This window comes from Augochlora pura, chromosome 4 (assembly GCF_028453695.1).
Source record: "Augochlora pura isolate Apur16 chromosome 4, APUR_v2.2.1, whole genome shotgun sequence".
NCBI classification, from domain to species: Eukaryota; Metazoa; Arthropoda; class Insecta; order Hymenoptera; family Halictidae; genus Augochlora; species Augochlora pura.
In genome coordinates this window covers 17,430,366-17,456,271 of record NC_135775.1, presented here as the reverse complement: position 1 = coordinate 17,456,271, position 25,906 = coordinate 17,430,366, and the positions used below count along the sequence as shown (strand labels likewise).

Below are 25,906 nucleotides of genomic sequence, written 5' to 3'. Positions count from 1 at the left end.
TCCCTGGACAACGCCGCCTCCACAGAAGCAGAACGCGCTTGAAGGAGGACAAAAGCGAGAGCAAGGTGTGTACCACCGAACACACCGTTCTCCGCACACGGTCCGTTGTTCGCCGTCGTGTCGAGATCAATCCGTGGAAGAGGATCCGGCGCGTCGCGTGGCAAGCAAAACGGTGGGAAAAGAAGGAGCTACTCGTTGGAGACGCTCCAACTTGTTGCGCCGAGGAGCAGTCGTCGTGTTCCATCGCCCGCGACGCGTTTCGGAATCTCTCGTAAGGAGAGCTCGCTTCAGCGGAGCACGATCGGGACCTACGCAGCTTTGGCAACTTGCAGCGAACCGTTGCAACGGTCACGCATAGCAAGTCAGCTCGTCCGAAACGGTTCGAAACTCCGCGGCGTCGAACGTCTGAAAGGGGTCAGTGCTAGCGAACGACTCGGGAGAGTCTAATCTAATCGCAGTCTTGGCAATCCGCGTTCTTAAGAGCCGTCATCGATAGGGTATCGTCTAGCCCGGGAAGACGTTGCCTAGCTATCCCACGCGCGATGAAACCCATTTACCAGTCGACACCCAGCTACTATCGGACCAACGAACGATCAGCGAAGGATCATCAAATGACGAACGAAGGATCGACGATGGGCTAGCTTGCCCGCGGCTCGGTCCCAGCATACTCGAAAATGAACAGGTTCTTTCTTCCGCCGTTCGCCTTCACGCGTGGATCCACGGTGAACGATAACCCCCGGCCTATCCGATTGTACGCCAGCTTCGAAATCCTGCAGCCCTCCAGACGGATCCAGCAATGAGACGGACCCGGCGGTGAGACGGATCCAAGCCCAGCTCCGCTCGCGGATCTAGTCGCGGTGGAACGACAGCCTCCGGTTCCCGGCTGTCCACTTAGACGACTGGCACGGCTCGAGGCGCTCGGCTCTCCTATTTGTCCTGACAGGACGGCATTTATTTCTGACTCGCGCTGGAAACCTTCCGACTTTCTTCGGAACCTTCCGACGTCTCCGAGGAAGAGGAGTCGCGGCTGTCCGGCATCTCCGCGACCGACTGCGAATCCTCCATCATGCTCTGGATCGTGCTCTCGATCGTGCTCAGGAGTCTGTCTGTTGCTAACAGGCAATGGAATTCGCAGTTATTGACTATGATTCGTTATGATTGCGGGAGTACGAATGTGAAAGCTGGTCAATTCGGGCATGTTTGACGCAACGTTACTTGAAACATCATTTTAACCCTTTGCACTCGAACGGTGACTCCGAGGCACCACTGAAATTATTCTATTACGTTCGAAAATAATTTCTATAACAAAGTTTAGATTTTAAAAAATTATTAATTAGTAAAACTGTTGCTACGAGTCGCGAGAATCAATTTCATATCCATAAAAGTGCGCTTTATTGCATACTATAGAAATACTATAGATCAGGAAAATTATATCACGTGTACAATTAAAATGGCTTCGAGTGCAAAGGGTTAAATATCATTGTTTATATACCATTGTTTCATAGTTATTTTCTTGCCTGTATTCTTTTCTTGTATGAAATATTGTTTTAGATAACCTGTCATTTTATTTTATATCTGAGATAATTAATTAAAATAATTCTTTCAAATAATTATAAAATTTAATTCAATGTATGAGCTCGATTTCCACCTTTTTCGTTTAAATAAATTCTTGCGGAGATTTCATAGTACAGAATCTTCTTATTGTTTATTATTTTATAAGTTATTTCTTTGCGAAGTAAAATCTTTCTGTCCATTATTATTTTTCGTGTTATTTCGTTTGGTCAATGGTGAGAAGAATAACAAAATAATTTTTTATTTGAAACTGCTTCATCTTAAACGAATCGAAATTGTATTTACTTTCAAATAACGATCTGAAATAAATGACATCGGATGGTTATTTTTATTTCAAATAACATTTCTCCAGTGGTCTGAATACCGGATAATAAACCGGAAGGGTGAGATCGGTGGACAGTAATGTACGTCTTTGTCCATTGGAATGTGGACACTTACCAGTTGTAATGAATGAATGATATACAATATGAATTAATGATACAAAACGATGTAGTGAGTAAATTCTATTTGAGATATGTGTTCAGTAATATTTATTGATATTAATATTCATTTTCTTAAGTCCTATAAGTAAAAGTATAAGTGGCGAATTAAGATTGCAATAGCTAAATAGTAAAATATATCTTTGGATATAATGGGAAAATTGATAATTAGATACCAAAATTAGTAAAGAAGATTTTAAGAATTCTTTAATAGATAAATCGATTTAAAAAGTATGGAAAGTTCAATTTCATTTCATTTATATATGTTTATAGTGGTATTCTGCAAGTTTACAAAAGAAAACCTTTATAGTAATGTTATATAAATAAAAATCACGTTAATTTCAAATTGCGTAATCTTTTCGTCGCGGAGTGTAATTATATTTTCAAATGAAATAGTAAAAGATTAAAAGAACACGTATTCGTGAAAGCTATCCTCGTTTTATGTCACCGAGTCATTCGATAACCGCCACGTGCATAATAATCTGCAATCTAATGATCGCTAACAGGCGTCTGGCACGAACGCGATTTTTAAATAAAGTAATTCAAACAACTTCGAACGAAACGTGATCCCGTGGAAAACGATTTTCGAACGGAATTTTCGGGACAAGTTTGCTACATCTTCTCCCAGTAATTCGTGCGTTTAAATATCCGGCGGATAAACAATCACTCGGACGAGCGGCGGTTTTGGGTGACAATCACTCTAAATTGAGGTCAGACCACCACTTTAAATTCTCTAAATCCTTTGACATATCAGTTTCCATCGTTAAAAGGATTACCGATAGCGCGGGATCGTCGAAATGCAAGGGTATTTGAAATTAAAACCGGGGGAAAATAATCGTTTGGCAGTTGGACAATGGGCGCGGAAAGGCGATCCAAAGGTATCGTATGCCAAACAATACGCGGGGACGCGTTAGTCTGACGAGTGTTGGCGTTACAAGATCTACAAAGTGCACAATCGACGTTGTAAAATGATTCAACCGATTCGACTCGTTATGTTGGAATTCGAAACAAAAACCGGCCGTTGGTAACGTTAAAACGGCATTTTTACGCCGACGGGGAAAAACGTTACTTCCAATTAGATTAACGGTAAAGTATGGCTCTTCGAAAATTCCCTCGCAGCTTTTTATTCGGGAACGTAACGAGAGAATCGTGGAAAATAAAGCATTCGGCCGGTACGAACTTCGAAATGGAAAATCGCGCTAATAATTATACTTTTCACTGGTAAGAACATAAACATAGAGGTGAATCGATTGATACTAGACGTTCAATTTTAGAATTAAACGAAATGGCAATTGTACGAGCAAAATCACTGCTTATTAGAGATAACAGATTTTGTTAAAAGGAGAGAATTATCTACAAAAGTGATCATTACGATTATTTAACCCCTTGCGGTCTTATTAAATTTATACTTCAGTCATGCTGGTCGTAATTAATTTTCTTTCAGAGGACAGTAATGAGATAACAATAATAAAAGAAGGAGAAACAAAATTTATTAACTCCGTTTCAATGTTTAGACATATGTAACGCAATAATATATTTTAATTTTATGTAAAAATAAAAAAGATGAAAAAAGATGAATAAATTGCTTTGGTGGCTGAGAGAAGACATACGACCGCAAAATGGTTAATACGTCCTATCAGAATTTATTGAAAGTAATCCTACATTTAATAATTTGTCTCTTGACTAATATTTTTCAAGAGTACGGAACAATATTTTAGTAATCAGTAATTGTCAAGTTAATAATTTAAAACTGTGATAAATGAAAAATAGTCTCGCCAAAGTACTCTTCATGTAGAAATGCTATTTAATTTGTACAAATTCACAATTGTGCATTGCTTGAAGAATAATCGTTATATAGAAAATGTAAAATCTATCTATGTTCAATAAAATATAAAACCTGATGTTCTAATTCAGAAAAACTTGTCTGCAAAGTTAACTAAGGGTAAAATCGTATACGATTGGTGTCGAATGTTAATAGTCTCTCTCGTATATCATTATTTCGTTATTGAGTATGGGAGCAAACGCGATAATAGCTACTCGCATTTTTGTAACATGAAGCGATGAATACATCAGTATAGTTTTCCAAACGTAACATAGAATTTTTCTGTCAGTATTCGCAAAGATGTCTCTCGAGTGAAACTCGTTTAACCGGTATCGATCTTAAACTTAGTAATTATCGTGGCATTTTGCTCTCTTATTAAATACTGACAGATTGTTAAACCTTGAGAAACGTCGAACAACCATCAGGATATCACGTGATTCAATTCTCCGAGAAATAAACAGCCAGTTCAACTACTTAACAATCAAGCGAGTCTATATTCTTTCATTTTTATCATATTTTATTATATTATATTCGAAATTCTTTCATTATATTAGTCAATTTTTAAAGTTTGAAAAAATTAATTATTCTTATCTACAACTTACATATCTATAATTCATTTGTAAAAAAAATCAGGCAGAGAATTTATAAATTTTTATAGTTGAGCATTGCAATAGGATTTTACTCATTTTATTACATCCTATTCAACTGCATAATTCAAATTTATCTATTGTAATTAAAAATTTCATAAACGTGAAATTAATATTGTGAAACTTTTGTATGAATGATTTTTCTGTGTAAAAAGTAATTTTAATAGCATAATTATATGAAATGAGATGATAGACAACTTATAGGATGACATAATACTAATACTGGGTCATTGTAAAAGTTCGTGTTCGATTTCAGTAATTACTAAATGATAATTATTATAAAATAACTAAAATTCAAAACTTGTTGCCAAATAAAATTTCTTTTTTACGTCAAAGTAAATGACACGCTTGATATACATATACTAACAAATATGAAACCATCATTGGAACTTGTTCTCTAATATTCGATAATACTATAAATGTAACACGTTTAATATTACTCTAACTTTCACGATATTATTTTTAGAACGCCGTGTCCCATTACTACACTACTAATCTATATACATTTATAACAAAAATGAAAAGAACAAATACGAAACGTAAAGCCATTCATATTTTCATAACATTAGCATTAAACAGTATTTATTTTATTTATTTTATTCATCGTGAAAGCTATGTAATATTTAAAAAATTATATAATAATGCCCGAATATAGGCATTATTATTACTAGGATAGGAAATTATTATAACCATGACAACCGAGTCACAGACTACCGATCTGCTAAAGCGTTAACAACTCAATAGCTTAAGGATATCTATTGAAATCGGTCACGCACTTTCGCACTGACTCAATATACCAATAATTCCGCCGTACCTTCGTTGTTTTGTTCCGTACTTGCTACGGAAGTTTCTTCCGTACTTCTGGCTTGCTGCTCCTGTTGAACTTCGGACGCGGCGGAGTCCGCCTGAACTGGCGTCGGACTCGAAGAAGAAGCTTCCCCTGCTGTGTCGTACGGCGAGGATGATTCCGCTGCAGGCGCGGCAGCACCGTTCACCAGCGTCTGGCTTGTTGTATAATTCGCCCTGGAGATCGTCCTGGAGGCCTCTGCGCTGGCCTCTCTGATGGTCCATTGAATCCTGCTGGACTGCCGGTTGTTGTGGAAGACAAGGTTCTGCAGCTGGGCTTGTTGCAGGATCACAGGTAGCTCGTAATGGTGAAAGAAGTACACCATCGAGTGCTGGAACAAGAACAGAATCGGAATCGCTCGATAATTGCACTGCTTGATAACAATTTTGCATTTCGATGACCGAATAACTTGGATTTCACAAAATTGGATTAACACGAAGTATACCTACGAAGTATATTCCAGACTTCATATAATCTGCTAAAAACTTTTAATCAACAGATATGTTAACCTTTAATTTTCTCGAAACAAAAGAAAATGGACTTACACCACTTTCAAAATAAACGGTCCATAAATGACTGAGAAATAATGATTATTATTGGTTATTAACGTATGTATTACTTCCTGGCCGAAATCGTTAAGTTCATGCAGAGGTAAATTAATTTATAATAACTTTATAATTTATTCCACTTGTTTTTTTAACCTGCTGGATCATGTCATACAAAAGAGTTGCATATTAATTTATAATTATAGTAATGCAGTAATTGAAGTAGTACGTGATGTCTCCATTAGTTACGACTTCAAGTAACAATAAAGCTGTAATAAACTAAATAACACTTCCAATAATAAAAATATCTTTTGCACCTTATTTTGTTGATGAGGTTCATTATTTTTCTTTATCGGAAGCGGTCAACTGGAATATACTATTAATTTCGAAACAAGTTTGATTCTGTGAGAAAAAGTTAACAGAGCATCGTTCTTTCTAATTTCAACTAAATGTACTTTTTGAAAAGTTATTCCGTGCACAGATAGAAAAAAGCGGAGTCAATTCAATCAAGAATTTTTGATTTGCAGATCAACACGAGTAAATCTGGAAATACTGAAAGAGAAAATATCGAAATATAAAACAGTGACTAGTACAACGAAATTGATAAAATCTGAATTATTTATTTTATACTTCGCAAATGCAGAACGACATTTAAACAGTGAGAGTATATCGATTTTTATAGAAAACATTGGTCAATTCGATCGCGCTGGACAGCCGCAATCGCCAAAAATTTTCCACAAGAAAACAACGGGGAAATTGTTGGAAATTGCAGTTTGTTAAAACAAACATAGGATTGCTTATTGATAGATCTAATAACAGGCGCGCCGCACTGGCATCGAAGGCGTTACACAAAGCCGGGCGCCGGTGTATATACATATACATATATATATACGTACACAGCTCCGACGATATCACTTGTTTCCACGAACGGCGTGTATGTCGCTCGTGGCCAGCAAATTTATATGGAAATCCACCAAATTTGTTCTATACCGTTTCTCTCGTTCTCTTCGCACCCTTCGAAACCCACCCGGCAATCTGACTTTCCTTCTCACTCTTCGATTTGCTACCGAACACGCCGCCGATCGCAATACCCTTATTCACCGTAGTTGCAAACGGTCTACACCCGCGCGTGGGGTATGAATAATTTCCCTCTCGCCGCGCGGCGGAACAAAGAAATTTCGGAAATTGTTGAAACAAGGCTAAAACAACCGTGCCTCTATCGATATTCTAATCGTACTACTAATCAATGCAAGGGGCGTGTACAATTCGACTGTTTTATTATTTTTGAAATTTCCAAGAATATTTGTGAATGTTTCAATGTATTTTACGCATTTTAGTTTCTATTGTTAGGTAAAATAATTAGTAAATGTGTTATATTATTCTCTATGGTATTAATGATCTCTAGGTTATTAGTGAATGTTTCATTTTATCCTGTACATTAAATTAGATATGTAAGATAAGTAACAACTATCTCGTACTATTTTCTATACCAGATAAGCGTATTATTAGTGAATGTCTCATTTTCTTTTCAACATTAAGTATGACAATTAGTGGATGTGTGATTTTATTTTCTAGTGAATGTTTCATTTTATCTTATAAATTGATTAAAATAAGTAATGACTGTCTCATACTATTATTCATGCTAGGTAAGCGTATTAGTGAATGTCTCATTTTCTTTTCGACATTAAGTATGCTAATTAGTAGATGTGTCATTTTATTTTCTATACTAGGTAAAATAATCACTGATGTTTCATTTTACTTAATACATTAGGTAAGATAAGTAATAGATGTTTAATTTTATATTCTCGATTAAGAATAATAGTTATTAGGTGTTTTACTTTCTCCACCAGTCAAGAAAATTCGTGGACAATTTATTTTAATCTTCATGGTAAGAGTTTTACCCCATTCGTTACACTGACCAAATTGTCTGACATTACTTTAGTAAACACATGTCAAATTTGACGTGCATTCTGTAAATTACGAATTCTAATAGTTATGTATAGTGTATACTCCTAATTAGATTGCGAATTTTATGCATAACAATTAAATTAAAATATTAAAATAAGCAAAGGTTCTGAATTAATACTATTCTCAACTTGATGGAATTATTAAAGAAAGGATGAAAGGTACATCTGTCATCTGTCTCATGTAATTAATATACAAGTAATTTTTATTCTGCACAAGGATAAAAAATAAAAAACATATTTCCTAAGTGTGTAGAAAAAATAAAAAATACATTAGAACGATTGAATAAATATGATGACAAATGGTCTTGTCAATCGTTTATTAAAATTATTAATAAAATCAACAGAATGCAAGATTGTTAAAAGAATAATTCACATCACACGACATAACTTTTCAATTTTAATTTTCCTAACTAAATAGTTAGCACTCGATTCTCAAGTATCGTTAAAAATTGTTATATCACTTTTAAAAATAATTTTAACATTAGCAAATTTGTTTATGTTTAGAAAACTAAAAAGTGTAACTGTTGAGCGAAAATTCAATTTCATATGTATTAAATACGTTAAATTATATAAAATAAAAATACAATAGGTCAGAGACGCTATCTTGAATTTCGAATTGAAATGGCTGCGACTGCGAAGGGTTAACCCTTTGAGGCACCGCGAATATTGTTCTGTCACGTGTAAGATAATGTTTATGCCGACAAAGTTTCGGTTTAAAAAATTGTTGAAAAGTGAAACTATTCGCACGAGTCACGAGAATCAATTTCGTATGCGTAATAGCGCGCTTTGTTGCACAGAATAAAAATACAACGACCGAGGAAAATTCTTTCAAATCCATAGCTAAAATGGCTCCGAGTGCAAAGGGTTAATATCATGGAATTTTTGAGCTTGCGGCGTGCCGGTTGAAACTGTTAACCAATATTGTCCGGCCGGATAGGGCCATGTCCGCAACAGTACGCACGTGTTCTAAATCGATAGCAGCACGAAGTAAAAATCCAGCGACGGCTCGCATCGCGAGCGTCAACGGCCAGAGAGAAGATATGTCCGGTTCGGAGATATGTCCGAAAAAAAAGAGAGAGAGAAGAAGAAGAAGACGCGGAGAACAGAGGAGGGAAAATAATAATAAAACAACGTCGAAATGAAACGCGCGCAAACCGATGGCTCGAGCGCGGACGCGGTGAAAACGGCGCCAGCAAGAAAGAAAGGAAGAAAGAGTGAACACGGAGGAGAGGCTGAATATGGAAAATAGATATCTCGAGACCGAGCACCTGTCGTCGACATGAAGGAAATGGTATCCACGGTGATTCGTCGGGTATACCGGAACGAATCTGCATCGTTTCAGAAAAAGAAGACGACTCTCTCTCTCTCCCTCGGTGCCGCGGGTGGATCAGAGGAGTTGGATCTCCTCGGGGGTTGGAGGGGGGAGAGGGGGAGAGGGGGGAGGCCAACAGAGATAGAGGAACGGCGACAAGGACGACGAGGAACGGGCGATGAGTCCGTCGGCGGTTGAAAAAGGACGCGGCGGCCGGGTTAAAATGATGGGCTACGACGAAACAGGTTACCGAGGAAAATCGGATTTTCGTTTGCTGGATAATCAACGCCGATGACATCGATATCGGCCGGCATATAATCACGCCGCGGGGCTAATCGCCTGAACTCTGACCATACGGAACAGGGACGCGGGGATTGGGGGATGCGGCGACGGCAACTAGAAAAAAAGTAGAGAATGACAGACAGAGGGGGATGGAGTGAATAACAGGGACAGAGGAACAGGGTGAAGATAATAAAAATAATAAAAGAAATAATAATAACTGTGCTATAAATATATATTCCCCTTAAGATAATAGAAAATCCATAAAATATACTGGGACAATCACATACATAAAAACAGAAAAGAGTGAGAGAGAACGAGAGGGTGAGAAGGAAAGAGGGAGAGGAAGAGCGAAAAATAGAGAGAAAGAGTGAAAGATAGAATGCAAATGGGAGAGAGAGAGAGAGAGAGAGAAAGAAAGAGAGAGAAAGAGTGCAAGATAGAGTCCAAATGAGAGAGAGAGAGAGCAAAAGGTAGAGTAAAAATAGGAAAGAGAAAGAGATAAAAAAAGAGCGAAAAATAGAGAGAGAAAACAGAAAATAAAATACAAATAAGGGAGTGAAAAAGGCGAAGAGAGAAAGAGACTGAGAAAGAGAGACTAAGAAGAAAAGAGAGAAAGAGCAAAAGATTTGTGGAAAAGTAAAAGAAATAAAACGATAGAGAAATAGCGAAGAAGATAGAAAGAATACGAGATAGAGGGAAAGAGAGAGAAAGAACGATAGATAGAATGAGAAAGAGAGCGCGCGCGAGAGAGAGAGAGAGAGAGGGAGAGGGTGGAGGGTGAGCGAACGACCGTGGCAGGAATCAAAACGATCCGGTTTAGCCAGTCGTGTCTTGTTGCCCTCCGGGTTTTCGAATTTTCCAGCGGGCCACTCTATTCGTAAACTCATTCCCGCGAAATAATTGTCGATCGCCGCTTGGCTGCTGGCTGCGCTTGTTAACGAGCCACGTTTAACTATCGGCAGATGTTAATCGTAACTGGGCCAGCAACCGGGTTAACTTAATTTGCCCGGCGAGGAATATTGTCAAAATTCGCGATACCCGGGGTCTGGGTTACCGTATTTTCCGGTTATTGAATACAACTGAGGCGAATGGAATACTCGATTCCCGGACACTGGCATCGTTCCACGATGAAATCGCATTTGGCGTCGTGTCACGCGAAATGTTCTTACCGATCGCGAATTCGTCGTTCCAGCGATTTGTTACGAGACCGCTGTAACGATTGACGATGCGCTCTCCCTTTTACTTATGTTCTATGTGTCTAATATTCTCTATAATTTCTATTAGATGTCCTGATATTTTATCCAAGGTATATTCGACATGCTTGTATAAATATTCTTATTTGCCTATCTAGTTTCTGGCAGTTAATTAAAATTTAATAAGAAAGGCCGCACTAAGTCAATATTCATTTTTCTAAAAATTAGAATAGAAGAGCGATCCAAGGAGAATCTTTTAAATATTACTCGGATTTTTGAAATGTTAATACATATTTATAACTTAATAATATTCTGGCTGGAATCGAGACGAATTCAACCAGCGTTAAAAAATTGAAAACTTTGAGAAATCGCTAAAATAATTTTAGTCTATATTTCTTTATACCAAAAAACTTAACCCCTTCATAATCAATTAAATAAAATTAATAAAATGTAATAAATGAACGTAAACATTGATATTCAAATCTGAACAAAGTACTCCATCGATTGAAGCGTTAATTCATGAATGGATCAAACTGGTAACAATCTAATTTACGTGGGAACCAGGACTAACCGGGGACGAGTTTTAAAATTCATCAGGATGGGACGAACGGGTTCGTAACGAAAGGATTTAGATCGGCTACAGGTAGAAATCCTGTTATTGATAGTAACGGTGGCGAATGAAGAGCAGTCGGGTGTAGCTGTTGCTTTTACCGTCGTGGACCTGGCATCGCTTAAACTTAAGTTACATAAACGCAGCTGGGACAATGCACATGACAGGTGAATCGATGAGAATAATATGCCGACCAAGGATTTCATTGGGCGAGCATAAATACCATTCAATTTGTAACTCCATTGTATCGGATCCGTTTCTGGATGTCTTTTAATGATATCATATTGTCTCAGCGAATTCACTTGGCAGCAAGTTGATTTCGATATCCCTTTCGTATTATGCGAAACGTATCAAACGTTGTCACCGCCGGTAATGCCCCCTCCGGGCTATTCTTTATTGCATTCCGTTCCAGTTAGATGGGACAAGGAAATCACACGTTACGTAATATTATCACGTTGTCCATTAATCTAGCACCTATCAAATTCCTACACGGTTAATTGGACGGCCATTGCGTAACGATTTAAGCGACTAGTAAAATTGAGAGAGTGCTGCGAAAATTTCTGCTTTTTTCTTGTAAGGAACTGATATCGTTGATTCGTTATGCGTTAAAGAAGTAACGAAACATTCGTGGCGATAAGATCCGCTGTTAATTAATTTCACAAGAATTTTTAACAGTATTTTTGTTTTATTTACGCTCAATACCCGATCTGAGATGCGATGACAAGTGCAACATTCTTCTAAATAAAAATTGTCTACAAATAGAAACCAAATGAAGAGATCTTTCTTTTTCAAAAAATTATACCATAACATAAATAATGCAGTAACACTTTTTAATTCTTTCAACCTTTCTACTATTTTAAATTGAAACTAATTGTTTTTACTATAAATGTATAAAAGAATTTAATTTTATTGCATGACCTGCAGAAATGTTTTTTTATAAAATGAATATATACAATAACATATTGTGCTACAATATTCTATTTCACAATTTTTATGTTTGATTTCTTTTAAATAAAACAGAATAAAATCTATGGTTCATAGTATCATTATGTACAAGCAAAGATTACATGTTATTCATGGAAATACTTTTATTACAAAGAAATACAGAACCTTCATTGCAATTAATGTAAATCGTCCTTTCGTTAGAAAATTATGTCATTATATTGCAATTTATTTGTTAATAAATAGAGTGCGAATTTCTATGCAAAATAAAAATAACCTGCACCATTGCATGACGTAGGAAGTACAATCATTTATTTTTTCAATAATTTTAGTCAGCTGAGAACAATAGATCAACGTGTACTGTTTACCCAAATATTCTCACTGTCATTTATTAGATCTACTAATTTTTATTATAACTGCATAAATCGTAAAACATGTAAAAAATAGAAAAACAAATTTTTTGAAAATTGTACAATTTTAATATAAACGACATTGAAGAAGGATCAAATATAGTCGTGTAATTTTTCTGACGATGATACAATTTTGAACAAAAAGTAATCTTATGTTTCGCGAAATCTGCCGATAAAAACTGAAAATCCAAAATATGTTGGAAAATTTGACGCGCTTTATACGTCTCAGACTATTGGCGAAGAGAAAAAAAAATGTACTTTCCAACGCGTCAATTGTACGGCGGGTAATCTGATTCGATAGCGTACCTTGATAATCCAATGAATCGTAATTAGATCATCGCGACGAGCGTATTAACAGTTATTATTATAATGGCGTTACAATAGGCAGCCGATGCGTTAATTGCGTTCGATACGTACCGTACATATTTTGCGTGGAAAAATTGAATACCATTAAAGTGTAATGGAACGGCTAATTAGCCGATAAAAGATACGAATGAATAACAGATCGGACTGTTGCGCCCAGAGAAGAAATTACCCCCGTTACGCGGGTGTGACGTATTCGCGGGGGGTCTGCGCGAAATACGTGATCAGGCTATATAATAATTAAAACAACAGAACAATCGCGGATTTGTAGCCGGAAATACAAAAGTGTAAATTAAATACTTCGTTAAACATTGGACCATCGAGTTTATTGTGTTTTCCGTAATGAGAGATTATGTTACGCATTCGCTTAAATTGAAAAGTCAGTTAGCTGTTCCAATCTCTCCGAAATCTGTGCAAATTACTAAAATTATACAGTACATGTTCGATTTCCTTGATATTTTATTCATACGTAACACTTTTATGAATTATATAATTTGATAAAAAATATGTAACCATATATTCTTTTTAGCCAGTTTACTCGTCTTAACCAACTATTTTTGACGAGTGTACTCGCCAAGAAGAATACTCGTCAAAAGCAGTTAATTGGTTAATAATCGATAATTTAACTATTTTAAGGAAGTTCTAGTTAAGTATAGCATAAGGCCTTTAAATTTTAGAGAATTCTTAAAATAAAAATTACTAAACCTTGTCCGATACTTTTGTCTTATTTTAAACAACAGTTTCGTGATAACACAATAGTACAAATTATGATTATATTTTACGAGTTTCTCTAACTTTAATTAATTCCTTGGACTTTCGAATCTTAAAAACATTCTACAAGGATCTTTTAAAATCCTGCAAAAATTTCTTTCACAATGCACACAATTTACACAATGATACCTAACACTTATTTAATATTATATTTCCGTAATATTCGATAGCGAAGTTTCACAATTAAACAAACTGTATCGTACCTTAGAAAGTTACCGTGTATTGTACAGTATATATACTGTAATTGTATATTGTATGTGAATTAGACAGCAGGTCTTTATGCCAAATAAAAATTACCAATATTAATTGTGTAAGACATAAATTAGATAAAAATACTTTCTCACTTTCAATAATCTAAACAAGTTGAAATGAATGCAACAATACTCTTAAATTGTCCTAATGTTTCTTCCGTTGTCTATGTGTCATATGCCTCTCTGTCATTAAATTCATTTCCTACAAAAGCTCGGTTGCTTAATCCCAAACCCTTCTCCTACACCAACTAACCGCCCTACATCAAAGAAGAAGAGCATCGCGATAAAAGAAACTCGCTGGAGAACATTAGCCCCATATTTCCAAGAAATCGTTGTTCCACAAAAATCAAGGGAAGACCAAAAGATAAGTGGGTTAAGGAGGTGATTGTTCACTCCTGCAATGATTGCACAATTAATTTGGTGAAGATCTAAGATTCAAATATTAATTTTACTACTGAGTTATTAGAATTAAGCTCTGTAAAATCTGGACTACGCAGATTTTATTCTATTCGAATATTTATATGTGTACATTATACCTTTAAATACTATCAATAAATACCTAATAAATAGTAGCATAAGGATTAGGAAATATATACATATTGTAATAGTAATATCGTAAACATAACATGCATTAAAAATTGCAAACATTGACGTAATTTCAAGAAGATGAGCCATGCCGCACGATCCATAAGTAACATTGACTTTCTATCAACGTGCGATGACAATAGAAATAGAATAAGAAGAATAATAAAGAGAGCGTCGCAGTGAAACGAAGTCGCTAAAGAACATTGGTCCCACTTTTTTCCACGAAATCGCAGTTCCACGAAAATCGAGGAATGACCAAGAAGCGAGCGGAGGACAAGGAGACGTAAGTCGCAATGTTCGCAAGCTATCGATTCGATTCGACTTCCCGGAACGTTCAATCGAACGAGTTGGCCGGTCGGGTAAACATATTTTCACGCAGTGACTCCGAACATCCGGATCCAGGCAATTTGAAAGACAAACACATTTGCGGCCCCCTTGAGAAATTCCTCGCGATCGATGTCAGAAATGACCGATCGGTCGACCGCGAACGAAAGAGCAAAGAAGAAGACGGGGGGGGGGGGAAGAAGGCGAAGGAAGGAAAGAAAGAAAGAAAGAAAGAGGGAGAGGGTGGAACCGGAGGGAAAACTACCTTCGTGACATAATTTCGAAACGCGTGGCCATTGTTTGAGGATAGTGTTCGTTGATAAGTGTCGGGGAGCCACGCGCCGCACCTCTAACTTCCGGCCGAACATATTTATTCCCGGCTCTCCTCGAGCGTTCTCCAAGTAGGTCGCAAAGTATTTCTGATTAATGCCCGTTCTCAGCGCGAACGAGCAAACGTTCTCGCGGAAAACTTTTCTATTCCCGTCGGAGTGCTCGCGCGACGCACAATTATTTCGCCATCCGCGGACGACCGTCCGCGTCTTAATACCGAAACATTTTATCCGAGTAGCACGCTTACACCGGAGACCCGGCCCTCGCTCTTCCGCGAGCGCCGAATGCAACCCGTATTTATGCCACGGGTTTTAAACAGTCCCATTTGTCGTCAAACGGATACACGGTATAATGCGCGTTATTAAGGAATTATCGCGAGTTCGCGGCAAAGAAGATTTGGTAAACGACGCGCACGGGGAAAACAGCGTCAACGTTATTTTTCAAGGAGCACGCCCGTTTTCTCGTATTTCAAGCGAATCCGCCGGGCAGAATTGTAGAAAAATTATTAGGAAAACTGTTGTGTTATGTAAAATAATTATTATATACCAGTATCTTGTAATCGAGAAATTTTCTGCCGCTCTTGACCATTACGACGAACTCGAGATAATAATGCAGCATTTTTAAATTCGTAAAATGTTTTACGACCTTGTAGTTGATTTAATGTAAATAAGGTATGCAGACCGTTTTTTTTTTAAGTTAGAAATAGGATGAGCATATTTTCAATCTCCAAGAGAAATAATTATTGTTATGTGCACGAAACATTGTTTAAACCTATACCACGTTTCCTTAGTTCATTTAATGATTGTTCTCCCCTGCAATGATTGCAGAATTAATTTTGGAGGTAGGTGCACAAAAAATCGATAGAAATAGTCTTAAATAATTGCTTTTGAGAATAATAATCTGAGTCTTAAAAGATAATGTGCAAAACGTCAAATTTTATTTAAGATTTAATTTAAAGATTTGAAAAATTAATTTCTTGTTTACGTTTATTAATATTTCCAAAGATCTGAATACCTTTAAATACTAACAATAAATACCTAATAAATAACACCATAAAGATTAGGAAATAAATACATATCGTAGTAATATTGTAAACAAAAGACGCATTAAATAACACAATTATTGACGAAGTCCCAAGAAAGTAACTCATGCAACACGATGCGTGAGTAGTATTGTCCCTACAGTAATGTACAATGACAATAGAAAAAATTAATTATCATAAGCAGAAATAACTGTAGAACAAACCTGTTAATTTAATTAAATCAATAGATGTTACTATTAGAGCAATAATTCTGCCATTGAATGTTCTAATATTAAAAGATTCTTTCGTTTGAATATCAAATGAAAAATACAGTGGAAGCTGTATAACAAAATGTAATTTAATTCGCGGTTGACATTTAACTCGGCAAATTTTGATGTCGCTGTATTATGTCACGTGAACAGATGAACAAAAATTTTTTATTCTTTTTTTCAACAATCAATTTGATGTTGTTGAGTGTACTCCGGATACTTGTTAAAAGTTTTTAATAAAACATAAGCCCTGAATGTGTTAGAGCGTAGACCGCTGTACAAAAATAAATTGTACAAATAAACAACAGCTAACTGCGAAAAATATTTGCTGCAGGTGAAGGTATAGAAATACCAATATTATCAATAAACAAATGCCAACAAAATATACAAGAAATATTTTTCTATTTCTAGCATTTCGTAACTATGTAAATTGAAGCACTTTGTTTAATCAAATGGCACTTAAACAGTGAAGTTGTTGCGATATCAAGCACTCTTTAAACATTCTTTCGTTTTATGAATTTCTAGTAAAATTAGAAAGATATAATATATTACCTGAAAAATTAATTCCGAAATCTGAACAAACATATTCTGACTTCTTGCTATTTTTTATAGCTAGACTGCAAATTTTTATACGAAACAAACATTAACTTTGACAATTGCAACAAAATTAAATCAGAAATTTCTTTTTTAACGATTTCAGTGTGTCGAAAATAATGAATGTCTAAAATCCACAGTCTAGTTATAACATATGTTTGTGTTAAAAAATTTATTCAACAATTCCCTGCAAAAGTATTTTCGTAGTTTTAACAATTTAAAGAAAAAACTATGTAACCGTTCATTTCGATTGTTACGATTGGTCAACAAATAATAAAAATGTAAATACAACAATAATGACGAATTAAATACATTAAAGAAAACAGCAACCAAGAGATGATATTTTAAAGAAATATATCTTACCTGTATAAACAACCAGGATGTGATAAGCGCCAAACTGCTGTACTGACCGTTGAACCGATAATGATAAGCGTAGAAGGAGAAGTGATAAAGAAAGAAGAACCTGGAACAAACAAAAAACACGTCTCTCGTATAACAGGGCGGTAATTGTTTTTTTCGGCTGGCAGTGCCAATAAAGTTACTTAACCGACTACATAACCCTCCCTCCACATATTTGGTGGTATACCGGTGGTCATGCAACAACATGGACCCCTTTATCGATCAGACCGTATCAGGTTCCTACCCATTGAAATATCGCGTCTAACGCATCACACCGACTGTCATTAGTAAACTGCAGATTTTATGCGTTTATCGGAGAAATGCGCAGTTTCGATTTCAAATGAAACAGTAAACTTTATTTATTTCGATATACTATTCTTATATGCTTTACCATATTTATTTTGAAAAATTAAATAATATCGACATTAATAATATTATTATTTCAAATATATTAATATCTTCAACGCTAAAACTACCGGCTTAAATAAGGTAACAATATTTAAATTTTCTTTCATTTACACTTATTATTGTCTATACCTTGATTGTACATTGAGAAATTTTCTGATAAACTGTTTCGAGCACATATTTTAATAGAAATCTTACAAAGTTTGAGTAAATCTAATCAAATGTTAATGAACGAAATTATATTCTATTTAGATAGTAAAGTAAACTATGCATTTTGCATAGTAAAGTTAGTAGATGTAGTCACAATTTTCTTGCCACAAAATAGTGCCAAAACTATCAAGTAAATTACCAAGTATTCAAATTTTATTCAAGAATCAAGCTCAATCGACAGAATTAAAATATTGTAATCAATCTCTATGGTTTAAAATAATATTTCACGGAATAAACGATTGCTGAAAGTTACAATATTCCAATGTTACAGTTTACTGATAGTAGACGTTACATATAAGAACGTTTAATTACAATCGACTGCTTGCACACATAGAACGCGTTTACAAATAATCAGCAAAGCTAGATAAAAATTTCCGTACAACAACCCGACGTAAACTTTCGCCAAAGAACGGTTCTAATTTGTATTAAAATAGCAATTTAAACTTATAATGGGTCTTGCGGGCTTCCCATTTGTTCCAATTTGTTAGAACGTTTGCAAGTCGTTAAAGATGGCCGGTTGTCCGGCGCATTTACGGTGTAATGAAACATCTTCGTTTTTTTCTTCTCTCTCTCTATCTCTCTTTCTCTCTCTCTCTCTCTCTTCTTTAAACCGGCGAAACTTTCCGATTCCGAGCCTCGAAAAAATCGTGAAACTTCCTCTCATCGCGGTAGGAATTAATCCACCTCCGCTTTATGGTAAATAAAACGCGGAAACAGTTTATCTCTTAATCTCCTTCTAACTTAATTACTTGTTACGGTATTTCGTGCCGCCCCGTTTGATGAACAAAGTCGCAAAGATTTCCCTCCGTAACCGTTTCCCCCCGAACTGTTAACAGCAACACAACCGCCTCTTTGCTATCCACCACCACCACCCCCGCCCCCCTCCATCCTCCCTCCTTCTGTCACCCACCGTGCCAGGTTATCGAAGAAGGTAGAATTTCAAAAAAAATTCGAAAACGTTTTGAAATAATTTTTAGGTGATCTGTTAATCCTCTATGGGTCGAACTTTTTTTTTCTTAAATATCTATTTGCAAACAACTTGTAAGGCGTTTACTTTGATATTTCTTTTAATACTTACTTTCATTTAATATTTACTATTTACTTCATTATTGGCTATCTCAGAGACGTTAAATCATCAAGAGATACATACGCCATCTTGTGAAAAATCTAAAATTATTTGGTGAAATGTAGATACATATATTACTATGTAACGTGAAAGCTACACGTGTCCATAAAGGGTTGATGCTCGAATGGCGGGGTCTTTTCGACGAGAATGTAACTGAGTGCGTTAAATGATAAGTGGACTGTGAATTTTATGCATTTATGCTAAAATTGGCTGATACCATATATAAATACATTATGAAATCATAACATATAAATGCATTAGAAGAATTTAATAATGTTCTTACGTCCTTCTTAATTTGGATAGATTACTAAAACTAGAAATACATTTTTATTGGATTCTGTTCCCAATGGGACAAGGGTGTAGTATATAAGTGCGATAAAGTATAGGAATTAAATATCTATTTTGAAATCAATTAAGTATTTAAGTCTCTGACTGCCACAGTAACAATTTAAAAGATTGTATAAAATTAAAGTAGTTTGTGTAATCAAATTAGAATTGAAAAGTTGAGTTATACGACATTAACTTTCGGGTATTCGTACTCTTTTTGAGGATTCTAACTGAATTAGGAGGATATAATAGATCGTTGTAATAATTAATCTTCGGTTCGTTTTGGGCTTAAAACGATAGATTGCACGCAATTTTGAACAAATAAATCATCCAGCAACGTAATTATAAGAATTTGAATCGTATTGGGGAACAGATTGCTTTTTCCCACATTTACATGAGAAAATGAGTTTTCGACGCGGCATGTTTGTCGATGTCGTATTTGTTATTTAAAAATAGCGCGTTCTCTTACAGATGATAATTCAATTATAGAAAAACGGTAGAAAATCGAGTCGAAACTAAGAAAAATAGAAGTAACACTAGTACTACCGAGCCCTAAACGTAAGTCATGTAACAATATATCAATTTCAATTCATAATAAAAATCTGATATAATTTAAATTTCTATAAAGATTCACTATAATTCAATTTTATACAAGAAATCTACTATAATCAATTTCATTCCTATTTCAAATTTATTACGATCTAGATTTATATTGAAAATCTATTTCAAATTTCTATTAAAAATTTAGTAAATTTAAGCTCCTTCTAAAAACCTATTATAATTTATTTGAACATTATACGATCTCTATTGTAACTAGTCCATGGATTTTTATGAAAAATAAATATTGTCTGCGTCATTTTCAAGAAATAGAAGCTAAACAGCCAGTTCCTTTTTTTTACTAATCATGCAAGTCTTTCTATTCTAATTTATAAATTCTATTATACAAGTTATTTTTATTTTATAAATTCTATTATATGAATTATTTATATTTTATAAATTCTATTATATAAATTATCTCTATTTTATAAATTCTATTATATACATCATTTCTATTCTAAAAGTCATTATTAAATTCTCTGTCTTTTTACTACTTTAAATTACAATTACTCCATTTTGTCATACGTGCAAAAATCTACAATCTAATTGCCATGTTTGCTTCGATTAGGAGACTTGTCAAAAGGTTTCTCATCACAATACTATTTTTCAAATATCAGGAATTCTAAAAGAAAAAAATCAAAGACCAATTATTTTAACTTGATTATAATTCCAGTGTTAAATTTCTCAGCGTTGATAAAAAATTCAAATATTCACGGATTACTCATCCGCCTGTCCAAGGCCACGCATTTATTATTTACGGAAGCCGGGGCAGGTTATACTGTAAGAAAAGTACGAAACGACGGGGTACAGTGTTAAACTTGAAAAAAAATCGGGGGTCAGGGGTTGGAGGGAGAGCGAGGAGAACAATAGCCGCGCAAACTTCGGCCGGGCCAAATTCCGCGTTTTACTCAATGAACATAAAAAAGCCGTAAGATGACTTTTTTTTTACTTTCAGCCTCATCTTATGGGAACCCTTAAGGTGATAAGGGAGGGGTTGTAATCAAGTGATTTTTACGAGTAGCTGTTACGGGGTTGCCAATATTTGCGGATCAGGGTGGAGTTCAGACTGCAACACCCATCTCGTAAGAGTGAAAAGGGTGGCCGTGGGGTGGTTGTGGGGTGGCCGAGGGGTGCCCGAGGGGGGGAAAAATGGGTATTGTGTATCCCCTCGATAAGCAAGGTGACTAATTTCCTAAAGTATACGGCGAAACTTTCTTTCATTTAACTTTCGAGCAGACCAGAAGAAGTTACAAATTTTCTATTTAATACAGGGAGACGAGAATGTGTAATGACAGAAATTTTCATGGTTGCCGAAAAATTGGGTTCATACTTTCCAAAGGAATTATATGCAGACCTGGGTAGAAATATTTGAAAAAGTATTGGAAATAATTACCACCTGCTTGTATGAAATAATATCTCAGGATTTATTTGATAAGTATATAGTAAAGAATATTATAATAAATATAATTTGCTATATTATAGTAAAGAAAATTATTAATTGAAACAGTATTTATTTAAAATAATCATTATGTTGGCCAGCATGTCATGCATATAAATTTCTATTAATTAATTGAAAATCTATTTCTCATGATTGATATTTATAAGAACAAATAAAACTATGAGAAAAGTACAAACACATATTGTTTAATTCTGAATCAACGAATGCACAATAAAGAGAATATTTATTTCAATAAAACATTTCAGGTCTGTATTTTAAATATCTATTATACATTTGTAAAATCAATAAGGTATTTCAACTAGTATTTCATTATCAACAACTATCTGCATTTCTTAGTTAAAATAGTTGTAGCCAGGAAAATTGTTTATAATAAATGTTGCAACACTTAAATTTCTATAATTAATTGTTTCCTGTTGGATTCTAAACGCATCATTTACAATTTTATACAATTTACCTGCCCATAAGTTTCTTTAAAACTATTTCAATCCGTTGTAGTGTTTGAAAAATTTATTTTCATTACTTACGTATTAAATTATACTTTTATATATACTTTTATATAAAAATTTATCATCAAATTTTCAAAACCAAGTAATTGTCAAACAATATCTATTTTCAAGATTGTTTTTTGTTTCCATGATCTTTATTAACCCGTCCGTTAATTATTATTATAATTTATTCTTAGCAAATAATGCGGAGGAATATTGGGACGAGCATGTTTATTACATTCGACAGACTATCGTTACGCCTTCGGCGCGGTGTAATGAAAACTTTATGACGAATTTAATTCTGCAGCAACTAATTTTATATATTAAACATAAGCGAGTTACAGCGCGACTGTTGCATAATTATATTTGACGTTCCGTATGAATATTAAACGCATCCATTTTACGCAGATGTTATTAATCCTGGGCAGAGCTCCGCGTCGGAAAGACGAGCAACAGAGAAAGCCTCCCAAACATTGCTCTCATAATTATTCAGTGAACTTGGCATAGTAACAACATTCTCGGAAACGTGTTCTTACAAAAGCAGATTATTATTATTATTCGACGAATATTTTGCTAATAAACTCCACCGTCCTATCAGATATAGGTATTCAATCGATATTAAACATCGATATTTTAGTAATATTATTTAGCGGTATTGCAATAGTAATTAATTACGGTAATTAAAGTCGTATATTTATATAAAAATTTAATGGAACATCGTACTAGTATATTTCTATATTAGAAATGATAGAAAATAGATACATGCAAATACAATTTCTTCTGGTTTATGTTTAAAAATCATTAAAAATCTAAAAGTTAAGTTTACAATTATTCATAGCACTCTAGGTGATCTGCTTTAACAGAGACACACTGCATATTGTTCTATTTAGTGTTCTTTTTAAAAATACAAATATTATATCTTGGTCAATTTTTTTTTGATATACCAGATGTCTCAGTTAAAGGGAATTTTTAAAAAGAATTCTTAAATTTTCACTGATATTTAAACAAAAACCAAAAGCAAACTATATTTGTATGTATCTATTTTTTATTATTTCAAATATAAAAACATACAAATATGATATAATATTAATTATTGTTTAGTAAGCAGTACTGTGCACAATTATAGACCCAAAGTAACTTTCACATTATTAATTATATGTAATCAAAATTATATTAAAAATCATAAAAATTATATTAAGCTTTTGTATAGATACCAGTGACAATATAAATGTTACAATTGAGTCCATAATTATTAGACTGTGAATTTTATTCACTTATGGCAGATCAAATACAAAAGTGTAAAGACATTAAAATAATTTATTGACATTACTATAGTATTTACTACTGAATACAATTATGGAAATTGGATAGACAACTTTTATCGTGGATAAAGACTCGCGGTTTAACAATTACGCACACCGCTGTGTAGCGAACAATAGTCGATGCATCAGCCGATAATAAAGAACACGTAGTCGTCCGTGAAAATACGATCGAAATCGTCCCGTAAAGTGCAACGAGGTCGCTTTTTGGTGAACGACTCCGTCCGGAACGCATGATACGCCCGAAATCTTACACGGTGTGAATTTATGTTCGCCGTGGAAACAGTTCAAAAGCGTTTCTGCATTACGTTTTACGACGCTGTCAGTCGTAAAATGTAGTTTAGGCGTCCGGTCTATTCCGTTTTCGGCGCGGCTGCGTGTGCATGTGTATCCGCCCAACATCCAGTAGATCGGGACGAGCTTTGATCAGACCGAAGATAGTTTAGGCAACTCGGCGCGTAATAAATCTATCCTTTGCGCCTCCTTGCACGCGTAAAAGAAAACTATTTAATCCGGGGTGTTGTGCACGGTGGTGCGCGCCCGCCCGGGTGTCGACCAAACAAAATCGGAAAGGATGGAAACGCGGGACGGAACAATTTAAAAGTACCTGTAATCGGGAAATGGGACGAACGTCACGTAACTCAAACAAACCGTCGAACACGCGAAGACAAAAATGGCGGATACGCACGAACAGTTTGCGTACGGATCTGAAACGTATTTATTAATTATTAATATGTGTGCTTTATTTATTTATATATTTATTCAATCGTTTGATTATCGACATCCTCGACAACCCGGTTTTCACGGGTTCCGCAAACCTAGTGTTAAATAAAAAAATAACTACAATATTAAATTAACGCTACTACTGCGTTATATTTCATATTCTCAAATATTAATTTCTAACTATATTACTATTATTCTTTTTATCAATATACTTTGTTATTGAAACTAGTGACTATTTGAAATGCAACTATACGGCAATTCTTTTAAAATAGTTATCCTTAGCGTTGGTCTCCAAAAACAGGACTTGGATAAACATTCGTATCTCTTTTTAATAATTTTACGAGATTAAAAGTGTTACAGAGTATTTCATGTTTTAGTTAAGCATTTTCGTCATTAGGCGTTTCATCAAATCCGAAGCCTAGGTTATAATAATCAATCAATAAAAGCAGAATTTACGGCAGCTGCAGCTTCAATTTGAATCCGACTGTAATTATCGCACTCCAATTTATGCAAGTCGACGGTCACGCACTACTTTTATTAGCGCAATATTAACCGGCCATGCCAGCACGAGACAAAAACAGCGGATACTGTTTGATTGGGAAGTTCCACCGGAATATTCGTATATAATATTTCATATTTTATGGGAACAATCTAAATGTGCAAATAACGCCCCTGGCGCAAAGAATTCGATCAAAAATCGTGAACGTGATCGCCGAAGGAATTATTTGTGCTCGCATATTAAAAGCGGAAAATAGCGATCTATGTTATATGAAAGAAATAGAATAAAAAGCATAATAATGATAATAATCGGTGCCTTCCTCGCTTTAACGTATCCTCCGTGCGACGCGCAGCGGTTAAATCGATTGTAACTCGGTTAATACTTCGAATATCGTATTGAAACTTTTGGAACTCGATTTCAAGATACAGTGTTATTGATTTATGCAAACGAAACTCGACTATTTTTCACAGGCTGCGACATCAGTTGTCGTTCTCGAGGCGCTCAGACTTTCCAGACGTTTTATACATAACAATAATTATGATGAAAAATGTTAATTCGCAAAAATGTATTTAATTACATATTGAATCGAAAAAATTCAATTAATTGCACACTAAATGGAAAAAATGCAATTAATTGCACACTAAATGGAAAAAATGCAATTAATTGCACATTAAATCGAAAAAATTCAATAAATCACATATTAATTCGAAGAAATACAAGGATATTGGAAAAAATTGTATAAATAAATGAATTTGTCAAATAATAGAATTACTAAAGTAGTCAAAATGCTTTCTGATGTTTTCCTTTATAATTCCTGATATCGTAATGGAAATTTTTAAATAAACTTGTCTATTCAGTCTATATTATCATAGAAATCGTACAACGTTTACATAAATCTAATTTTGTCATTACAATAAACAATCTTTCGTGTTGAACGTTCATTCGATATTAATCCTCAAGTGTTCTAAATAATTTATTGCAATATCCCATGTACTAATAGAAAATACCTTGTAATTTCTTATTAATGTTTTTATATAATAATAAAATTATTTTAATATTATCAAACATATGACATAATGTCCATGTTATTAAGATCATAACGTTATTTTTTATCAATGTATAAAAGATATAAGAGAATAATTTTATATTTTTGTTGTTGTCATGACCCTTTACGTCCACGGTTTGCTCTCATCGACATGCTGGTCGTTGACGGCGTACACG

General features: G+C 34.7%; 1 protein-coding gene across 4 annotated transcripts in view; it reads right to left on the bottom strand.

Annotated features, from left to right (window-relative positions):
- Positions 1-804: 804 nt before the first annotated feature.
- LOC144469264 (membralin) overlaps positions 805-25,906 on the bottom strand; it is a 137,385-nt gene continuing 112,283 nt past the window's right edge. For 3 of the 4 annotated variants that reach the window (XM_078179318.1, XM_078179322.1, XM_078179321.1), the window contains 3 exons: positions 17,500-17,599; positions 5,335-5,698; positions 805-1,112 (listed from right to left, as the gene is read on the bottom strand). In XM_078179318.1, coding sequence (XP_078035444.1) covers positions 952-1,112; positions 5,335-5,698; positions 17,500-17,599 — 625 coding nt within the window. In that variant the 3' untranslated portion in view covers positions 805-951. The remainder of the gene's footprint in view (positions 1,113-5,334; positions 5,699-17,499; positions 17,600-25,906) is intronic. The other variant, XM_078179319.1, reaches the window with a different exon arrangement.